Raw genomic sequence first — 22,254 nt, 5'->3', positions numbered from 1 at the left:
GAGGGAGGCAAGATTCTTTGGCACTGAATTCTGGATATTCCCATTTGAGTCAGAGAAGACATTACTTTGTTGGAAATAACACTGAGAACCTTTTTGCCTGAGGTGGTGAGATTTGTTCTCCTGTTACATCTGGAGATTTAATACTGAGCCCTGGGTATACTTTTGTGCAATGTTTCACATAAACTGTAGGAAAGCACACCCTGTGTGAAGACACACCACTTGTATGGGTGCTACTGTTTCTTTTAAAACCCAAGTATGCCTTGGCTTACGGAATGTGGTCTTATATAAGCCAGGGTCTGGGAGCATCATAAGCTAGAAGGGGAGTAAAAGAATTTAAAAAAATACTTACTTATGGGGGCTGGAGCAATAACACAGCGGGTAGGGCGTTTGACTTGCACATGGCCGACCCGGGTTCAATTCCCAACATCCCATATGGTCCCCTGAGCACCGCCAGGGTTAATTCCTGAGTGCAGAGCCAGGAGGAACCCCTGTGCATTGCCAGCTGTGACCCAAAAGGAAGAAAAAACAACAACAACAACAACAAAATACTTACTAAGTAGACATCAAGCACAGATGCATTGTCATCCTGCATTTCCAGAGCGTTTGGCTCAGACGTCAAGTAGATGGTCCCCTCTTCCAAGGTAAACGTTGAACTGGAAGGTAACCCTTTACTGGAAAAAGAACGAATAATAATGAGCATATATCCACTTGAATAAAATCCAAAGATATGTCTAACATCATGGCTAAAGCCGCAAAGGAGGTAAAATCTGGAGGACAGAAACATACTACTAAAAAGTTTGAAGAAAACAGGGTCATATTCCCCCCTGACTTGAAAGAATTTGGTTTTACTAAGGTTTTTATTTTCCAGTGTATACTTCTGTGTCTACTTTAGAGCATGAGTAACTCCACGTTTGAGAGATGATTTGTGGCTTCTAATTTGTGAGGGTAAATGGCTGTGAATCTTGAGACCAACTGGTCAACCATGACTTCACAGAGTTGGTTTTATTTTTAATTAAAATATTTTTATTGTAATTTAGGTTATAGGGTTACAATAGTGTTGATACTGATGTACAATATTAATGCCTACCTTTGCCACCACATGCCCATCAAAAATTGGTTTCCAATATTTCCATATTTAGGCCTTGCTAGCTTACAGAGATAATTCTGTGCAATACTAGGACTCCTAATTTCCTTGTACTGTTTTCCTTTTTGTTATGAATGGTTCAGTTACATCTGAAGTTCAAAAATTCAAATGTACACCAGATCCCTAAATTTCCCAACTTAGTTGGCCCGATGTATCATGCATAAGCTTGCATTTCCACCAAGCTCCAAGGTGACTGCTAGCCCAAGCAAGTAGTCTTGGAGTACCATGAATTACATCAACAGAGTATTGGAGTCTGTGCAGAGAAAGGGGAGCCAAGATGGTGGTACCCAGAGTAACAGCAAAAACAACAAAAGCCAGAGGAATGCAGTCCTACAGTCATACTGGGAAGTCATCTGCAAAGGGAAAGCATCTGTTTTATCACATTATAACTAATACTAAGAACTGAAAAAATGGAGTCCATTTTTCTAGTACTTAAGTTAGAAATTAATTAATTTAGGGGCTAAGAATTAACCTGTTTGCCCATCACTAAAATACAAGAAATTTTTAACTTGGGAAAATGTGCCCTGTGAAAGTGTTAATTATCTTTTATTTGAAAATTTCTTTTTTTTTTAATTTTTGAGCCATACCCAAGGGCTTACTCTTGGATCTGAGTTCAGTGGACCATATGGGATGCCATGGATTGAACATAGGTCAGCTGCATGTAGGCAAGTGCCCTGCCCTATGAAGGTTTTAGATACTGCTTCTCACCTTCCCCACTATCTGTAGGCTTGCTCTATCCCTTCTGGAAGCTGTCGTCTGAAGTCAGCCTCCCACTGAAGGAGAGACCATGGAGGACATTAGCATCTTCTGTCTTTCCTAGTCTGCAAATTTCCCATAACTCTGTTCCAATACATATTTACCTATTCATTGAAGATTGGTGAAATTGAAATCATTATTTCTTCAATATTAAAAAATTTGCCCCAAACTGTGTGGTTCTTAATGAATCAGATTCATTTGTACATTTTACTGCTCATAAAAGACAGTTATTTAAAAAAAATGTATGAGTGTAGAAGAAAAGGGTGTGTGTTTGGAGTCCCTTGGGGAATATTTGTGAATTGTGGAAATTCAGAGATTAAAATCACTTCACTTTTGGTTTAATATATTTTTCTTAAATTCTGCACACAATGGAAAAAGTCCCCGTTTCTTAGTAAGCTATGATGGGCTATACAATATAAATTTGGAGTGTTGACACTAATTGATTTTAAAGAGCAAGGTGAATGTGGCTCATTTCCAAAGAGGTACTGACTTTCTATTGTAAATCTTTACAGAGTTCCTGGGTTAAGTAAACCCAGCTTTAAGGAATGCTGATTCAGAGGCACTGTGTTGGAACAAGCATTTTTCAGGTGACTTGTCTGGATCAAACACAAAGATGTGGTGATTGGCTTGTTATGGGAGGTGGCAGGTTGTGCATATCAAGGATTGGACACGAGCATGTGCTCCACCCCGCAGGACCTTCATCGAGGTGTTTCTGCCTTGCAATCTTTAAGATGCCACTCACTATACTCGTGGTGTATAGGACTTAACCAATCCTGATTGGTTAAGCCCTCCAATCCTGATTGGTTAAGTCTTATGAGAAAGATGAATTCCTTACTTATACATCAAAGCAAATATAGGTGGTCACAAAATAAACAATGGTGGCATGGCTATATGTCAAATGGAGAATTTTATCTTATTTTTTGTTAATATTTTATATAATTAGAAAAAAATTCAAATAGCTCTGGATTATTTTATGACATAAAACATTTGATGCAGTATAAAACTAAGGTTCCTTTGTCAGTCTGACCTTTTATTTTTATTTCTTTACTAACTTCCCTCCTAAGATTTAGAGTATAACCAAAGAATATTCTGGAAATGCTTAAAAGATATTTTTTAGAGAAAACTTTTTCTGGGGCCACACCCAGCAGTGCTCAGGGTTTAACTCCTCACATGGGGCTCAGGGAACACACCTGCAGGGTTGTTTTCTTTTTTGTCCACACCTGGTGATGCTCAGGAGTTACTCCTGGCTTTGTACTCAGGGATCGAATCTGGGTCAGGTATGTGTAAGGCAAGAGCTCTACCAACTGTACTATCTCTCCATCCCTTCCTGAAGGGTTCAGGGGACTATATATATGTATATATGGGAAATCAAACCCAGACCAGCTGCATGCAAGGCAAGCACCCCACCCACTGTACTATTACTCCAGCCTCCCCTCTACCCCCTGCAATATACATATTTTAAAGGACCTGGGAAATAGCTCAGTTGTATAGTGTATGCCTCACATGCACAGAGTCCTTAAATTTGACCCTTTACCCTGCACACAGGCACATATACACACAAACACTGCAGTAGAATAAGACCTCAAAACAAATCATCCCCTTTCCCTTGGCCCTCTACCCCACCATTTTTTGGTCACACTTGGCAGTTCTTAGGGATTATTCCTGAGTTTGTGCTCAGGGATCACTCCTGATGGGCTCGGGGGACTGTATAAGGTGTGGGGATCAAACCCAGGTTAGCCACTTGAAAGGCAAGAGCCTTCCCTACTGTACTCTCTCTCCACCTCCTTTCCCTTTTTCCTGACCTAGAGTTTATGTTCCTAGAAGAATTTAATTTTAGTGTTTCTGAAAACAATATCAACTTAAAATGAAGACACGTCCAAATGGAAAATATTCTAGAGTATTCTTTAATGGATTTAAGGGGCCCATTTACCATATATTTGTTATGGTCTTACTTCAATATATATTGAATGAGATCTGAACAGAAGGCTTCCCTAAAAGTCTTAGTTAAATTCAGTTTCCCAAGAGAGAAAGAGGACACAATTTAGGGAAAGAGCTACTGAGCTGATCCAGCATTATAAGCAGAGCATGAACTCTGGACACAGGCTGTGGCTTTGAATTCTGGCTCTTCCATTTAGCAGCATGTCAGATAAATCCCTGGACCCCTCAGAGCTTCATCTTCCCACATGTGGTATGAGCGGGATGCCATGGAGCATGCAGGGGGCTGGAGTGAGAGGTGAGCACGAATAGGTGATGCACACAGCCCTCCACGCAGGGTGCTGTGCTAGGACAGAGCAGAGCACAGAATCAACAAACATCCCGCCTCAAGCATGTCACAGAGCACCGGGAAGGCAGACGGTGAAAGAATCGCTCAAGATAGAGATCCTGAGGTGGTCAAAAGTGCCGGAGAGAAAAATAAGCATGGGAAGATACAGAAGAGAGTGAGTGTGGAGAGACTTCGGCCATCTCTGAACAGCAAACTGACTTCCTTAGCCATGGGGGTTTTTAGAATCTCAGCCAAGAGTCAGACATTAATGTCCCTCATATTCCCTGAGGCTGACCCGTGTTCAATTCCTCCACCCCTCTCGGAGAGCCCAGCAAGCTACCGAGAGTATTTCACCCACATGGTAGAGTCTGGAAAGCTACCCATGGCGTATTGGATATGCCAAAAACAGTAACAGTAAGTCTCACGATGAGAGACGTTACTGGTGCCCGCTTGAATAAATCGATGAGCAACGGGATGACAGTGACAGTGACAATACTCCCTGAGTACTACCAAGTCATGAAGTCGCTTTCCTTGGGCGGGGACAACCCTGCCAGCTCCCTGCATCCTTCCCCATCCCCCTCCCTTCCTCCTTCCCTCCCCCCTCCTCCCCTCCCTTCTCTTCTACTCCCCCCATCCCCATGCCGCTCGGGGCTTACTTCTGGCTCTTTGCTTAGGGGTCATTTCTGGTGGGGCTGAGGGGGATCCCATGCAGTGCTGAGGATTGATCCCTGGTGTACTGCAGCAAGAGCCCTGCTCGCTGGACTGGCTCCCCAGACTCAAAGACATGTTCTAAAAATGATGCTCACTGAGGTTGGCTCCATAGCTTGGAAGCTGGCCTCACACACTGGGGGAAAGTCATCCCAGATAGAGAAGGGAACACCAAGTAATATGTGATTGGAGATCCTGCGCGGGAAGGGAGATGCGTGCTGAAAGTAGACTAGAGACTGAACATGATGGCCACTCAATACCCCTACTGCAAACCACAACACCCAAAAGGAGAGAGAGAGAACAAACTGGAATACCCTGCCACAGAGGCGGGGTGGGGCGGGGGGGGGGGATGAGACTGGGAGATGGGAGGGATACTGGGTTCATTGGTGGTGGAGAATAGACACTGGTGGAGGGATGGGCTCTTGAACATTGCATGAGGGAAAAGCAAGCACGAAAATGTGTGAATCTGTAACTGTACCCTCACTGTGACTCACTAATTAAAAAATAAATAAATTAAAAAAATGATGCTCACTGAAATGTCTGTGCCAATTGACACTATTTCTCTTCAGTGCTGACACTGGGGAAGAGTCTTGCTCCTATGCTCCCTCGCTTCTCCTCTCCCTCCCTCCCTTATTCCCTCATCCATGGTGCTCAGTGGCTACTGCTGCTTCCTTCCTCAGGAGCTGCTTCCAGCAGGCTGGGGACCACGCGGAGCTGGGGCTTGAACCCAGGCCTCCTGCAAGCAAAGCAAGCACTCAGCTGGTTGGGTTCTCTCCTCAGCCTGTTTTCTTTCCGTACAGATTTCCTGGGTACAAGTCTATTTTAGAAGCGATTTTTAACTTCTCTGGCTGAGTTTCCCTGATTCTATTTCAAGGGTCACTTCCTCTCTCCGGGGAGGACTGCTCTCTCAACCCCGTGGTGGAGTCAGACGGCTGGCCATCCCCCCACCTCACAGCTTGGGAAGATCCATTTCTAGAGACAACATACGTGACCTGGGTTGAGCCTGGCTGCCAGCCTGACTCCAGCTCCATCGGGCCTCACCACCCTTCCAGTGCAAGCTCTCTGAGAGCTAATTGCGCCTAACTTGCAACAAGATGCTCAGGAAACTGTTCATCTCTCCAGTTCTGGTTTTCCCTTGTTAAAGCAGCCGAGCCACTAATCCCATGTGCTTCTCCCCTTCCTGTGGCCAGGGTAAACTTGTTCTCTTGGCAGTGCTCCCTCGGGGCTGACAGATATTTGTGGTTCCGAAGGCCATGCTGACCTGCCTGTCATTTACAAAATGCTCTTTTCTATTATCAGAGACATCAGTTGGGCTTCATGGGAGCATACTGGACTCACAAAAACCACTGACTGAGAATCTTACAGCCTGGCCACTTTGCCCTTTTTGTAGGTCTAAGGAGTGTATCAGAGCTCATTCTCGTCGAGTCACTTGCTTGAAGAACATATGCTAAGACACAGTTTCCATCTTTTCTTTTTTTTTTTCTTTTTGGGTTACACCTGGCGATGCACAGGGGTTACTCCTGGCTCTGCACTCAGGAATTACCCCTGGCCATGCTCAGGGGACCATATGGGATTCTGGGATTTGAACCCGGGTCGGCCGCGTGCAAGGCAAACGCCCTACCTGCTGTGCTATCTCTCCAGCCCCCATTTTTTCTTTTTTGATCCCACCTTTGTGAGATCTTTGCTCTGTTTTTTGGGGGACACACCCAGCAGTGCTCAGGGTTTACCCCTGGCTCTGCACTTAGGAATCACTCCTGGAGGGGATAGGGAGGCCTTGCATGGTGCCAGGGATTAAACCAGGTTGGCCATGTGCAAGGCAAACTCCCTACGCACTGTTCTGTTGCCTTGGTCTCAGTTTTGGTCTTTTAAAAGAACTTCTCTCACTAAGTTTTTACTTTTTAATTTTTATCCAAGTCTTAATATCACAGGACAAAAGATGATTCATGATAGGAAGTCAATATCCCCCTGCCCCAACCTCTTTGATTAACTTTCTTCTACCACGCCTGGCACCCGAACTTTGTGAGATCCCCTTTGGTTTTCTTTCTTATGTTTTTGATGGTTCCCTTTGCATCTTTTGGTGAATCAGGGACTGAAAACTTTCAGACCCTGGGTTTAAAGTTTTAGTACAGCAGGTAGGATGTTTGCCTTGCACACGGCCAACCAAGCTCAATCTCTGGGATCCCATGTGGTCCCTCAAGCACTGCCAGGGGTAATTCCTCAGTGCAGAGCCAGGAGTAACCCCTGAGCATCGCTGGGTGTGGCCCCAAAAGCAAAACAAACAAACAAACAAACAACCAGAAAAAAACAAACAAAACTTTCAGACCCTAAGTTATTGATTCAAAATGAAGGTCGCTGATCTTTGCACTGTTTCTTCCCAACACAGGCTAATTACATTTGATTTATTTCCTAACCATAAGACACTTGATCTAACCATTTCAAGTCCATCAACCATATACCACATCCCTCCTCTAATTTTTCAATTGTTTCATCTTGTCCCTGCTTTCCTGTCCATGTCCATAGATTGGCTCTAAATTTAGAAAGTTGCAACACAGAGTTTTCATTACTACGACCATGTAAACACGATTAATGACTGGCCCACAGTGAATTAGGGTTACCTTTCCCTCAAGATTTCTGGACCATGCAAAGAAAAATGTTCCTGACATCAAGATTAAATGGAGCCTGCTCTTTTTAATGTCATGCCCCATCTTCATGCTGCTTCATGTTTTTTTTTCCCTTTTTTTTTGGGTCACACCCAGCGATGCACAGGGGTTACTCCTGGCTCTGCACTCAGGAATTACTCCTGGTGGTGCTGGGGGTATTCTGGGGACCATATGGGATGCTGGGAATCAAACCTGGGGCTGCGTGCAAGGTACACGCCCTACCGGCTGTGCTATTGCTCCAGCCCTGGCACAGCTTCATGTTAAAGGGGATTTTGCTCTTTAGAAACAGATTTATGGGTCAGAGAGACGGTTCAGGGGCTGAGTGCAGGCTTTTCAGGCAGTAGACCTGATTTTGATTCCCCAGCATCACAGGAACCCTTGAGCAATGGCAGAAGCAAGACCCTGAAGCACAGAGCTGGAAGTCACCCCTGAAGACTGATGATTATGCCCACCCCAGAAGAAACGACTAGAAATACCCTGCATGCTGTGGAAAAGTCCCAGAAAGCAAATGGGCCAAAGACCAAAGGTGAAGTGTGAAATACAGATCTGTTCCTCTGGTTGTCAGAAATCCAGTCAAGTCATAACAAGTGGGGGGGTGGTCTTGATTCCTTACAGGAACCAAGGGAAATGCCAGTCCATATCACGGAGTGCTTGAGAGGACCATGCCAGGGGCTGGAGCAGCAGACCAGAGGGGAGGGTTTGACTTGCACATGGTTGACCTGGGTTCATTCCTCAGCACCCCTTATGGTCCCTCGAGCAATGCCAGGAGTAATTCCTGAGTACAGAGCCAGGAGTCACCCCTGAGTAACGTGGGGTGTGGGCAACAAAACAAAACACCTGGGTTTGATCCTTGGCATCCCATCCCCAGTTCAATCCCTGACCCCAAAACAAAAAACAAAACAAAAATCCTGGATTCAATCCTTGGTATCCCATATGGTCCCCGGAGCACCACCAGGAGTGAACCCTGAGTACCGCTTTTTGAGTGTGGCCCAACAAACAAAAACAAAAAGGAGGAGCACGTGGGTAGTGCCAGTCCAAGGAAGATGCGCTAGAAGGTAACTGTACACGAACAGGAATGTCATTCTGCCATCTGCCTCTGGAACTCTGCCTTTCTCTCAGGAGGGAAAGAGAGGAGACTCTGAAGAAGCTGCTTGCACAGTCAGATTTATCACAAGATGTTGGAAAGAATGCCTTTTCTGCTTTTCTAAGTTTAGGTCCTGGAACATTAGCTGATAACAAATGTGGACAGGAAAAGCTGTACAGTGACAGTCTATCCTTGTCTCTTCTCCTGTGACGAGTCAAGAAAGACCCTGCATCCCTCTCCGGAAAAGCTCTCCTCCAGCTGAGGCGGGCTCGGGCTTGTGGTGGAGGCTGATATAGGGTCGCAAGATTTGTATGACTGGCCAGAGCAAATCCACAGGGAGCCAATCTCAGAGCATGTGCAGGGTGAGCTCCTTGCTGATTGGAGGGACCAGTCTGCAGGCCTCCCCTGAACAGAGCAGAGGCAGAAAGGGGTGGCCCAGTAACTGCATCCAGAGGCATGGAGAGGGTGCCGATGCTTCCAGCCTTTTCTCCTTTCCAACTACTGGGCAAACTGCTGCTCCCCTTTGGGTGCCCCCACTTTGGCTATTTTTAGATGAGGAGCTTGCCTGTTTCTAATGACACCAAGCCAAGCGGCAGGCTTGCTCTTTGGTGCTGATGGATGGCTGCCTTGTGGTTTAGTGCTAGGGTTTATAACTTTCCTTTCCATGCGAGTTAGGGATCCCCCAGGGCATGAAGCAGGCTGCAGACAAGCTCTGAGAGCAGACCTTGGAATTAAGAGCGAGAGAGAAGCAAATGGTCAGCTGCCAGGTTGATGATTTCTGGGGACAGGAAGTCACATATGCTCAGAGGGTTGGCAGCAATTGAGAACCTGCTGGCTTGGAACCCAGCAGAGAAAGAGTGAGGAGAGAAAGGAGAGGAGAGGAGAGAATAGAGAGCGGAAAGAAAGGAGAGGAGAGGGGAGAAGTGGAGGGAGGGAAGGAGGGGGAAGAGAGACAGAGAGACAGAGAGAAAGAGAGAATATTTGCACAAATGGAGGGAGAAATACTTTCTTTAAAAAATATTATTATTATTTTTTATTGAATCACTGTGAGATAGATCCTTACAAAGCTGTTTATGATTAGGTTTTAATCACAGTGTTCCAACACCTATCTCTCTACCTGCATACATTTCCTAGCACCAGTGTGGGAGATATACTTTCTTTTTTTTTTCTTTTTTGCTTTTTGGGTCACACCCAGTGATGCTCAGGGGTCACTCCTGGCTCTGCACTCAGGAATTACCCCTGGCCGTGCTCAGGGGACGATATGGGATGCTGGGAACCGAACCCGGGTCGGCCGCATGCAAGGCAAATGCCCTACCTGCTGTGCTATCACTCCAGCCCCAGGAGATATACTTTCAAAGAGAAACTCTTGTCCAAGTTCCAGGATTGTTCCCACCACCTCTCTCTAAAAGGCTTAGTTTTCTTTCCAGTACCTTCTCTTACACATTTATTTTATTTTTGTTTTTAAGCCACGGTTGGTTGTGTTCAGGACTTTCTCCTGGCCCTGTGGTCACAGATCACTCCTGGAGGTGCTTGAGGACCATATGTGATGCTGGGGATCAAACCTGGTTGGCTGCAGCACTACCTTTCCAGTCCCTCCCCTCACACAGCTAAATCCCACAGTGATCACTGAGCAAGCAGTGTCCTTACATCATGGTGATGTATAACGAACAGAATTCCATTCAGTCACACAGATCACCCTGTTATGTTGGGTCTTTATTTGCATACGCTGGGCCTTTATTTGCATTTTTCAGGTCAAGGTTCATTTGTCTAATCACAGGTAATGAATGGTGGCAGGTGGATTTGAACCCGGACTACCTGGGTGTGTGACCTTGCCACGCTTGGCCTCAAGTGATCTCTGCAAGAATGAGCCCCTCTGCTGTGTGTGCCTCTGGCCACCCAGCAACAATGACTCACTGATGAAAGAAAAGGCTCATATCCAGATCCATTTCCGATTGCCAAAGTCATTCCTGTAAGCAGGTCATGATGATCTGACTTAAGATGCATCTGACCGCACATGCCCCTCAAGTCTGGTCTTTCCTACCTCAAGGCCTCTTTGATCCTCATTTGCCCGAGATACGGACTTTTAACTTCCATCCTGGGGAAGTGGCCTGCAAACTCCTGCTTGAGATTGTATATACCCTGCTTTTCTACTCTGGAGAAGCCCAAGTTCTCTCTCTCTCTCTCTCTCTTTTTTTTTTTTTGCTTTTTGGGTCACACCTGGCGATGCACAGGGGTTACTCCTGGCTCTGCACTCAGGAATTACCCCTGGCCGTGCTCAGGGGACCATATGGGATGCTGGGATTTGAACCCGGGTCGGCCGCGTGCAAGGCAAACGCCCTACCTGCTGTGCTATCTCTCCAGCCCCCAAGTTCTCTCTTGAGCAAGCATCTTATTCTCTTTCTCTCCTCTTATTTCCCAGGTAAACTTATTTTACTTCAAAAACAAAACAGAGGATGTGTGTGTAATTATCATGCAACTAGGAAACCTTGTGGCTTTCTCTCGCCGCCTGTGTTCGGTGGTCTCAGACCACCTCCTTACCCAGGACGTGCGATGCCATGGGCTGACGAGGGAGGACACAAAGGCCAGGCTGGTTGGTGATCAGTTGTCGTTTATTCCATTCTCCCCACATACCTGTTCCAATCCCACTAAGCCATCCATTCCTGTCTCCTCCTGTCTCCCTCACTCATCTCTCCGTGCTCCCCTCACCACCTTGGTCTCTCTCTCTTTCCTCTCCAACTTCCCAGAATTGGGGGTGGCACAATCAACATATCAAAGCCCTTCTCAATTGATTGCTGATCAGGCTCAAGGGAAAAATGCCACTTATGGTTTTTTCTCCTTTCCTTACTCCAATAACTTAATCAACATCTTAATTAACATCTTAATTCTACTTCTTAGTATTAGTTATTTTGTATGGACAGAGTAAGAGAAATTTTAAGCTTATATGGTGGCTCCCCTGGGGGCATCTAGCTATAGATTTCAGACAAAAGTGCTCAGGCCAGATTAATCTTTCCTAACCCTAGCAGGGTCCTATCTGCATTGTAGCACTGTAGCACTGTCATCCCCTTGCAAACTGTTCATTGATTTGCTTGAGTGGGCACCAGTAACATCTCCATTGTGAGGCTTTTTGTTACTGTTTTAGGCATATATAATATGCCACAGCTAGCTTACCAGGCTCTGCTGTGCAGGCGGGATACTCTTGGTGGCTTGTAGGGCTCTCTGAGAGGGACGCAGGAATTGAACACAGGTTGGCCACGTGCAAGGCAAACGCCCTACCTGCTGTGCTATTGCTCCAGTCCGATCTAGTTGTTACTTTTTCGATCATGACAGAATTTGTCCATGACCATGCTCTTATAGTTAAGTATTATGGTGCTTTGACCTGGCCCATTTTGATGCCAGGGTAGTTCACAGCTTGCCCTGGGTCCATCCAGTCCCTTGTCATGACCCTGCTTTTGGGGTCGAGGAAGCAAGGGCAACTGAGGCATAAGTTGAGAAAACAGATGCCCAGGAGTGAATATTACTCCCAAGTTACAAGAGCATAACATTAATTGTCTTCTTGTGTCTATACAGAAAGGACATTGCTCTAAATTAACTATGCAAAGGATGCAAGGAGAAGAGAAAAGCAATATTTACAGAGTTAAGCAAAGTTAACAGAATCTGATTAGGGATAAAGGTGATTCACTGGTTGGGGAAGCAGAGCACAAAGAAAGAGGTTATCATTATACACAGAGGAAGGGGAGCACTGCAATGGGAATAACCCAATGAACCTAAACTCCCTATGGCAAGGCAAAAAGGACAAACCAATGTTATCCTACAGGGGTGAAACTGGCTATTAATGAAGGAGAGAACTGTAACATCCCCATACAACAATGAATCAAGATCCATCACAGATTAAATGTGGTAAGTGATCAAGAGACAACAAAGCAGATGGGTTTACACAGGGGTCCTGATTACAAACTTCCTGGTCAGAGGGGATGGTTCCTTATCTCCATGTGGATGGGAATGTGCACACTTGTCAAAATTCACACAACTCTACACTTAACATGGGTGCATTCCTAAGATGTTTAAATAAGTGGGGGCGGAGAGGAAGAGAATAAAAGGAAGGAAAAAAGGAAAATGAAAAGAAGAGAAAAAGAAAAAAAGAGTTGGCAAGAAAAAGCAATTTAGAAATGATGGGTGCATTTTGAGATATAAACCACATATATTTTACCAATGAACGGTCACCATGAAAAACAATATCTCCTTTTCATGAAACAATGAGCCATCTGTTCAGCTGTGTACTGCATGTCTACTTACTTCCCTGTACTATGTTAAAAGCAAAACCTTAGTTGTTTGAGAAAATCGAGACATGAGGGGCTGGAGTGATAGTAGTATATATCCAATCCAGCAGTTAGGGTCCTTGCCTGCACGTGGCTGACCTGGGTTCAATTGCTGGTATCCGATATGGTCCTATGAGCTGGCCAGGATTGATCCCTGAGTGCACAGCCAGGAGCAAGCCCTGAGCACTGGTGGGTGTGGTCCCCAAACTAAAACAAGCCAAACAACAATAACAACAACAATAACAAAACCCAATCAGGCATGGGATCAGAGAAATAATGCAGGGGGTTAGCTCTGCATGTGGGCAACCTCAGTTTGAAGCACTATACGGTCTCCTGAGTCTCGACAGAGGTGATTCTTGAGAGCAGAGCCAGAAGTAGTCCTGAGCACCTTTGGTGGCTACCAAACCCAACCCAAATACAAAAAAAATTCAGGCATGGCAGGGTCACCTACTTAAAAAAAAAAGTCTTAAAAAACCTGAAAATACACATCATAAGAGTTAAAAAGAAGGAAAGAAACTTATGGACCATGGACCACTATTACAAAATATAAGCATGCAAAAAATAAAATGCCCCATCCAGAACAACAACAAAAATGGAAAAATCTTGACAAAGCAGTTTCTGTGGGGCTTCATCATACTAAATATGTGTTTTCCGGGTCCTGTTTGGCTAAGCCTGTACCAGAATGAGTTCCCATCCCACGGGTCTTATCCATGAAGTTGAGGGATAATATATTACCTGGTCACATAAGTAAAGCTTAAGGGAATAATAATAATAATAATAAAGAAAACAAAGCCAAAAAACATGAAAGGAGCAGCCCACAAAACAGCCCCATATAAGGGGGTGCTAATTGCTTTCTTTAGTCTGAGTGAAATACCAAAAAGGAATAGGAATTGGGGACCTTTTAAATCAGAGGGGCCCCCTGGCCTACGGCTGGGAGGAACAGCATTGTAAATGGAAGAATGAGCTAGAACAAGGGGAAGGGAAGCTGGGTGGGCTATTTGACTCCAAGGGAAGCTGGGCTATTTGCGTGTGCTGTATTTGGGGGTAGGTCATCTAACTACTCTGAGCCCTAGATTTCTTCTATTAAAAAAAATCAGGTCTCTGGGTTTAATAAGGTCCTATAAACCTCCAAATACTTTTTAACCTAGCTGGCTCTCTTTCCACTTCCCCAGGAAAGAAAAAGTTGAGAGCAGAGTGGCACATCAGAAGTACAATCTCCTGAAATAGAGATGCCTTTTCCTGTGGAAATGAATGGAAATAGGGGTTTAAGACAAAGTGAGGGGCTGGAGCAATAGCACAGCGGGTAGGGCGCTTGCCTTGCACGCGGCCAACCCAGGCTGACCCAGGTTCGAATCCCAGCATCCCATATGGTCCCCTGAGCACCGCCAGGGGTAATTCCTGAGTGTAGAACCAGGAGTAACCCCTGTGCATTGCTGGGTGTGACCCAAAAAAAAAAGCAAAAAAAAAAAAAAAAAAAAAAGACAAAGTGAACAGGAAATAATCCCTGACTTCAGAGCCATTATAACCTTTTGGCCTGTACTTTGATGGCATTTTGTGGTCAAAACTCTGCAGTCTTGGGGCTGGAGAGATAGTACAGTGGGTAGGACAGTTGCCTTGCACCCGGCTGACCTGGATTCAATCCCCAGCATCCCATATGGTCCCCCGAGCACTGCTAGGGGTAATCCTTGAGTGTAGAGTCAGGTAATCCCTGAGTATTGCTAGGTGTGACCCTCCAAGACAAACAACAATAACAACACTCTGCAATCTCTTTATGTTTGCTTGCTATCTGGATTGAAAAAGAAAAGCTTCATCCAGAGAGATGGTGTACAGGCTGAATTACACCCCTATCACACAACTCATATGCTGAAGTCCCAGCCTTCATCAGGACCCAAAATTGGTATTCTTTGTGTGTGTGTATGTGTGTGTGTGTGTGTGTGTGTGTGTGTGTGTGTGACACCCAATGATACTCCTGGCCCTCTATTCAGGAATCACTCCTGGAAGTGCTGGGGGACCATATGGGACACCGGTATGGAAACTGGGTCAGTCGCGTGTAAAGCAAATACCCTACTCACTGTACTATTGCTTCAGCCCCATTAGAATTGGCATTCTTTGCGGCTAGAACTGATGTGTATGCGAGGAAGAGGAGGCCATGCCATGGTGGCTGTCATTCAATACAAATGAAAGTGGCTATTTGAACCCAGTCATGCATGCGGGGAGAAGGCCAGGTGAAGACAAAGGTGGTCATGTGTTGGGGAGATGGTTCTACCAGCCACAGAGTGCCAAAGATGGAGAGCAAATGACGGAGCGCCAGGGCCAAGCCCCTCCCTTCCCCGGGAGGAAGCACCATGAAGCAGCAGCCCAGTTCAGCCCTCAGAGGTGGGAGACGATTTGGTGCTTTTCATTTTGCTTCTTTGGTTGCCTGAGTTGAGCCCAAGGCTTCGTCTGTGAGAAGCACGTGCTCTGTGGATGACTTACACCCTGATCAGAGATGATATACATTTCTCAGTTTTATCATTATTATTTTTGTGTGTGCATCTGAAAACCTGAGATCAAACCTCCATGGTATCCTAGGAAACAAGATTCTGGTGGTACAAATAGCCTAAGGAAATAGCTAAGGAAAACCTGACCTTAGCAAATGGTTTGGGTCACCAATTTCCCTCCCTTTCTTTTTTTTTTTTCTTTTTGGGTCACACCTGGCGACAAACAAGGGTTACTCCTGGCTCTGCACTCAGGAATCACCCCTAGCAGTGCTCAGGGGACCATATGGGATGCTGGGAATCGAACTTGGGTCGGCCGCGTGCAAGGCAAACGCCCTACCTGCTGTACTATTGCTCCAGCCCCTCCCTCCCTTTCTTTAGCACGGCACACCATAACCTTAATGTTCGGGAAATTTTTACTTTGGATGACTGAAAAAAAATGCCATTTCTATTCTTTGCTACATTTGTGTCTTTAAAAAGAAAGGCTCATAACCTAACCTAAGAGGAAATGGCTTAGCGGGTAAAAGTGCCTGCCTTGCAAATATGAGGTCCTTCGATTTTGATGCCTGAGCCCACCCACATGCACGGGTACAGCTACGGGTCACCAGCATTCAGACACCAACAGTTTAATTTCTGGTGCACAGCCAGGCACACGTAAGCACTGCAGTTGAAATGACGTAACCCTCCAGCGAGCAGAGTAACTAGGAAGAGATGCTCAAGCGTTGTGATGGGGCAACTCATAGTAAGCACCAGAGACGCTGGGAAACGCTACAAGCAGAGTGTGTGAGAGCGCCCCCACCCTACCTGCGTGATGCCCGGTGGACATGTGTGTGAGCACCAACACAAAGTGTGTGTTATTGGTAAGTGCCATGCTCGGCACGCACACCCCTCTGGATATCACCAGCATGGACACCCAAGGACAGGAAGTGGGTAAAAATACACAATGGACAAGTAAATCTCGATTTACAAAACCCATTAAGCCTTGTGAGGCTCATTTCTATTGTTCTTATCTGCCAGGACTCTTGTGTCCTGCACTCCCTTCTGTTGTTGCTGCCCAGCTAGTAACGGGGTTCCTGCCCAGCAGTCTTTAGAGTGTGGCTGTGCTGCTACGCTCAGACCACTCAGGCCCTCTTCACACTAGTGTGCTATCAACTGTGCCCAGGATTGAATGACCAGCCTCAGCAAGAAGTGGCATCAGTCAAAACCCAAATCACTCTCACATCTGCAGAAGCTGCTAGACGAAAACACTACAAAAACAGGACACGAGGTAGCTTCGCTCTCACAGACTGTGTACTGTAATTACAACTGCTCAGGACTATTGGAAAACCAGGAGCAGAATCGATTTTCACTGTGCTTGCTGCTTCAAAGAGCTACAGCATGACACGAAGAGTTCTCAGACACAGGCAGGCTAATGCCAGACTAATTACAGCTCTGACTTAAATAATCTGAAAATGTCGCAGAAATGACTGTTTTTGGCTGTGCAGGTCAACGCTGTGTCCTGAATTATTAGGAACACAAGGAGTTTAGGGGAGAGAAATTGAATAGAGCTAGTGTGAGTGTGTGTGTGTGGGGTAGCTGGCAGAGGCCCATCTATGGCTGAGATCTGTAGCACTGTCGCACTGTCATCCCCTTGCTCATCGATTTGCTAGAGCGGGCACCAGTAACGTCTGCATTGTGAGACTTGCTGTTACTGGTTTTGGCATATCAAATATGCCACGGATAGCTTGCCAGGTTCTGCTGTGCGGGTGGGATACTCTCAGTAGCTTGCTGGGCTCTCCGAGAGGGATGCAGGGATTGAACCCGGGTTGGCCTCGTGCAAGGCAAACGCCTTACCTGCTGTGCTATCGATCATTAGGGAGATATATGGCTTTTGTGTCTCTAGAAGAACTGGGACTTATTCTGGTTTTTAAATCATGGCTCTCATGGGGCTGGAGCAATAATGCAATGGGAAAGGCACTGGCTTTGCATTTGGTCGACCTGGGTTTGATCCCCAGCACCCCATATAGTATCCCCTAAGTTCGCCAGGAGTGATCAATCTCTGAGTGCAGAGAAGGAATAACCCCTGGACACAATTGGGTGTGGATCCCCAAAACCAAAAAATTTTGGTTTTGATACCCCCTGGCACCTTTTATGCTCCCAAATTCATCGTGTAAGTTTATGGACAAAACTAGATGTTTGAGAATCCACCTTCAATTCTCAAATGTGATGTACGTTAGAACCACAAACAGAACTGGACATACATGTTTAGAAAATCCTGACTAAAGGTAAGGGTATGTACATGATAACCTTTCACACCTGTACTGCAAACCATAATGCCCAAAAAAGGAGAGAGGAGAGAGTTATGAGGAGGGGGAGGAGGGGGAGGAGGAGAAGGGAAAGAATGAGGGGAAGCGGGGGGGGGGGGGGGAAGAGAAGGGGGAGGGGAAGGAGGAGGAGAAGGGGAGGAGGAAAAGAGGTAGAAAGAGAAGGAGAAGAGGAGAAGAACAGTTTGTAATCACTTATGCAAAATCAGACCAAGAAATATCATCAGTTTCAATGACATCTGGTAAAACTTTGATGAATTGCAGATGTGTTATTTTCTAATTTCAGGAAAAATAGTACTTTGGAGAAAAGTGTAATAGGCCTTTGAGATTAATATGTCAGATTATCATAAATAAATACCAAAATCAAATTACAACCTCCCTGCCCCCACACAGAGAAGCCCTTGTGTAGAAGGAAAAAGAGGAAGGTCGAGGTAGGGACAGAAATGGTAGGGTGTGCTTCGTGAATGATTGAGGACATGAATATTGTCTATCTGGGGGAGCCTGGTAGAAGGGGGCTAGAAGGTCACTGCAGAAAGCCTGCCTGGGCCTCCAAGCTTTGGCTCTGCACTGTGTCAGGGGTGAGGATGCTTGAGGGCTGGCGGTCAAGACATGGCATACCATTTTTTGGCGGGGGGTCACATCCAGCAATGCACAGGGGTTACTCCTGGCTTTGCACTCAGGAATTTCTGCTGGCGGTGCTCAGGGAACCATATGGGATGATGGGAATCAAACCCAGGTTGGCCGTGTGCAAGGTGAACCCCCTACCCGCTGTACTATCGCTCCAGACTCAAGGCATAGCATATCATTGTGATAACGGCTCCCAGGCCTGGGTCCCACTCAGTAAACTCGACCTTCCAGAAAGCACAAACATGCTAGTACACAGATGATCAGATACCTCATCTGACTCCCTCAAATCAGTTTCTCATGATTTCATACTGCACGTGTGCTTGAGTATTTGTTTAACTATAAATGGGCTTAGCAATCTAAAAGTTTTCATGTTTAAAAACTTCTAAAAGCCAGACTCTTTATCCTTTATTCCACCTATGCCTGAGAAGTCTACTAAATCTCCCATTTTGGGAGGAGTCTGATTTAAGTTTATTACTCTGGGTCCTGCTCATCTTTCTTTTACGTGTCTAAGTCTAATATAGATGAGATTTCTTCACGGTTTTTAATAAAATGCTCTAAAGTCTCTTCCATTCAGAGCCTGCACAGCATTTCTGGAGCTGAAGTATCTGGATTACTTAAGAGTCAGGAGTAGGCAAGTCAAAGCTTTGTCCTGCTTCTCGGGGACGTGCTATCTCTAGTGCTTCTTAACTGGGACCAGGCAATTTCTCTCTCTGGCTGGTTCTTTCCCCGTGAAACAGTGATCAAGACCATCTCTTCTGTTTGCCAGAGGTAACATGCAGATGTAAGTTTCTGCATGCTCCTTGCCCTTATACCTGTTAAATGTCTCCTTCTCCACTAGAGCTGGAGGCACCTAAATTTACCTTCCTCAGTGCCTCTTGTAAATGTTTATCAGGACCCAGGGAGGTGGCTCTTGTAAAGAATTCCTGCATTCACGGGACTGGATATAGTACAGTGGGTATGATCTTGCCTTGCATGTGCTGGACTCAGGTTTGATACTGGTCCTTCCACGTGGTCTTCTGAGCACTATCACGAGTAATTCCTGAGTGCAGGGCCAGGAATAAATGACCCCTGAGCATCGCTGGGTGTCACCCAAAAATTTTAAAAAAAAAATGTAGTAGGGTGTGTCCTTGTATATGACCGACCTGGGTTTGGTCCCCTGCATCCCTTATGGTCCCTTGAGCCTGCCAGAAATAATTTATGAGTGCAGAGTTAGGTGTAACTTCTTAGCACTGCCAGGTGTGGTGCCTTGCAAACTGCCACCACCGCCCCCCCCCAAAAAAAAAAAATCCCTTGCATTCAGTAAAGTTTAGGTGTTGGTGTTTTAGTATTGTCAATGAAGATTATCATAATAGGGAACTGGAAATATAGTACAGTAAGTTCGATTCTTGCCCTGCATGCACCCGACCCAGGTTCAATCTCTGGCATCCCATATGGTCCCCGGAGCACCACTGGGAATAATTCCTAGACACAGTCAGGAGTAACCCCTGAGCATCACTGGGTGTGGCCCCCAAGTAAAACAAAACAAAGAAACAACAACAACAATTATTATAATAAAGAAACAGTAATTATACATGATTCAGGGACACAAGCATTCTGGAAACTACCTACATGTTTATGTACATGTAGGCATTATTGCAATTTTCATACCACAGAATGCTTTATATTTTTTAAACCTTTTAGACAATAGTACAATACTATTGCTTTATACTTGCACTACTGCTAACCTATGCCCTCCACCAGACTTCCAGGACCTTCCATCCTTATCCTGAGGTTGTTTCCTGCGCTCCCCACCCCCCACCCCCTTCCAGTACCCTCTTAGACCACAGTTCCATTGATTGTATCTCAGGGTTATTTCCACTGAGGACTGTCTGATTCCTTGTTATATTTAACTCTGTTATGTCTAAAATAAGTAAGACCATTTGGTGTTTATTTTTCTGTTTGCTTTTGCTTTTCTCTTAAGTAGACATATTAAAGAAATTTTGCATCTACAGTCAGCTTATGACTACAAATTATGATGTGCATTTCCAACTGATGTTAGCTGATAACTTCCTACATTAACATTTTTTTTCTTTGAGGGAGGGTTGAGCCACACCCAGCAGTACTCAGGGCAGAATCCTGGCTCTGCACTCAGGACTCACTCCTGGAGGTAGCTGGCTGGTGTTGGGGAAAGAACATGGGTTGGCTACATGCAAGGCAAGCACCCTACCCACTGTACTAGCTCTCTGGTCCAATATCCTGCAGATTAATGCAAATTAATACAAGTAAAAAGAAATGAAGACATGTCAGAACTTCACCTACTTATCAATAACATGAGCTACTTCTTTACTGAATGGGGAAATGTTTTCAAATATTGGAAAAACATTTCTTTCCTTTTTTGTGCTGTTGACAATGAATAGATAGAAGGATAACATACTTTTAGTTATAAAAACAATAGAACAATAAATCTATCCTGGACGTACAGCACTTGACATTACTAAGGAATAAATATTTCTACTTTGGCTTATTAATGTGATATTGCAGAATGTGGAAAGGAAAGAAACAGAGAGATGCACCACTATTATGCAGCATTTTCAGACAGAGGCTGGCTTGTTCTACTGGACCGCACCCCTCCTTTATTATGAAAGTTTTCCCTAAGACCCTTCAAAAGACTGACTTTCAGGTGGTGGACAGATTATATTTTGGATAGTACTTTAAGTGATAACAAAATATTTTAAGGGGCCGGAATGAAAGTACAGCAGGCACGGAGTTGGCCTTTTACACAGCTGACTTGGGTTCAATTCCAGGGATCCCATATGGTCCCCCGAGCCCACCAGGAATGATCCCTGGGCACAGAGCCTGGAGTTAGCCCTGAGCACCACCACTGGGTGTGGCTCCAAAACAACAACAAAAATTTTAAAAAATGAACATCTAAACATCTTTTTAAAAGTAAAAATTATACTGAAGTCTTAAAAGATAACACAAGTATGCACTGGAAACCAATTTTGTTACTTCTTTTACTATGATATTTGTTCTTGCATGTTAGTCCAGACTAAAGCTCTCTGTGGTGTGCATGTGCATAAGAAAAATATCCACAAAATAACCCAGAGAGCAAATAATAGTGGGTCTGTAGTAAAATAATCAGGAAGGGGAGATTTCTCAGCATTAGCCTGAAAAGCTAAATTTAATTGTAGGCGTGTGTATATTATTTCTAACAGAGGTTGTGCCAGGCAAACAGCTCATAAAATTTGACAGAGAGATAGACAAAGGTTATGCCTTGACTGTAGCTTGACCTGGGTTCAGCCCTGGTACCACATGACCTCCTGAGCATTGCTAGGTGCACCTGTGGAGGTCCCCATGCACTGCCAGGTCCTCATCACACTGGCCCAGCTAGCCCAGGATTGCTGGAGGCCCCCCAGTGCCTCCTGAGAGTCACTTGGGAGGCCTGCTTCAGCGTGTCCCCCCTAACCCCCTTCTTATCCCCTCACTCACACAAGTAGAATGAGATCCTGGCACACACCACAGTAAAGGACTATAAACCCTGGTGAGCATTAGGCTTCATTTGTGAGCATCAAAACTGGATGTGACTCAGAGTGAGACCACAGCTGAAAATGTGCCCACACCAGACAGGCGTGCACAAGACCCTGTCTATACAACAGTGAAGAGAGCACGCACTAACAACAACATGAACAAAACAGAAATGACAGCCGCAGGCATCCCAGTGCCACTTTAGAAGCCTCTTGAGGAGGGTCGAGGGAAGCTGTGACCACCACTGGGATCACTCTGGTGGCTGCCAGAGGACACACAGTCAGTGGCAGGCACTGGCACCAGAATGATCATGGCAGCCCTGCAACCAAAGGTCATTTCCTCACCAACAGGCAAAAATAAAGTCATATGAACATTCTGGCTTCCAGGTGTCAGAGCCCACGGGGTAGTTCTA

General features: G+C 45.4%; 1 protein-coding gene across 3 annotated transcripts in view; it reads right to left on the bottom strand.

Annotated features, from left to right (window-relative positions):
- The window catches only part of PIP5K1B (phosphatidylinositol-4-phosphate 5-kinase type 1 beta), a 354,670-nt gene that overhangs the window by 21,326 nt on the left and 311,090 nt on the right, over nucleotides 1–22,254 (bottom strand). For all 3 annotated transcript variants that reach the window (XM_055132200.1, XM_055132196.1, XM_055132192.1), the window contains one exon: nucleotides 554–671. In XM_055132200.1, the coding sequence (XP_054988175.1) occupies nucleotides 554–671 (118 nt within the window). The remainder of the gene's footprint in view (nucleotides 1–553; nucleotides 672–22,254) is intronic.

The sequence above is a fragment of the Sorex araneus genome, chromosome 1 (genome assembly GCF_027595985.1).
Source record: "Sorex araneus isolate mSorAra2 chromosome 1, mSorAra2.pri, whole genome shotgun sequence".
Classification (NCBI taxonomy): Eukaryota; Metazoa; Chordata; class Mammalia; order Eulipotyphla; family Soricidae; genus Sorex; species Sorex araneus.
The sequence above is the reverse complement of the archived record's forward strand: the minus strand, read 5'-3'. Positions and strand labels throughout refer to the sequence as shown.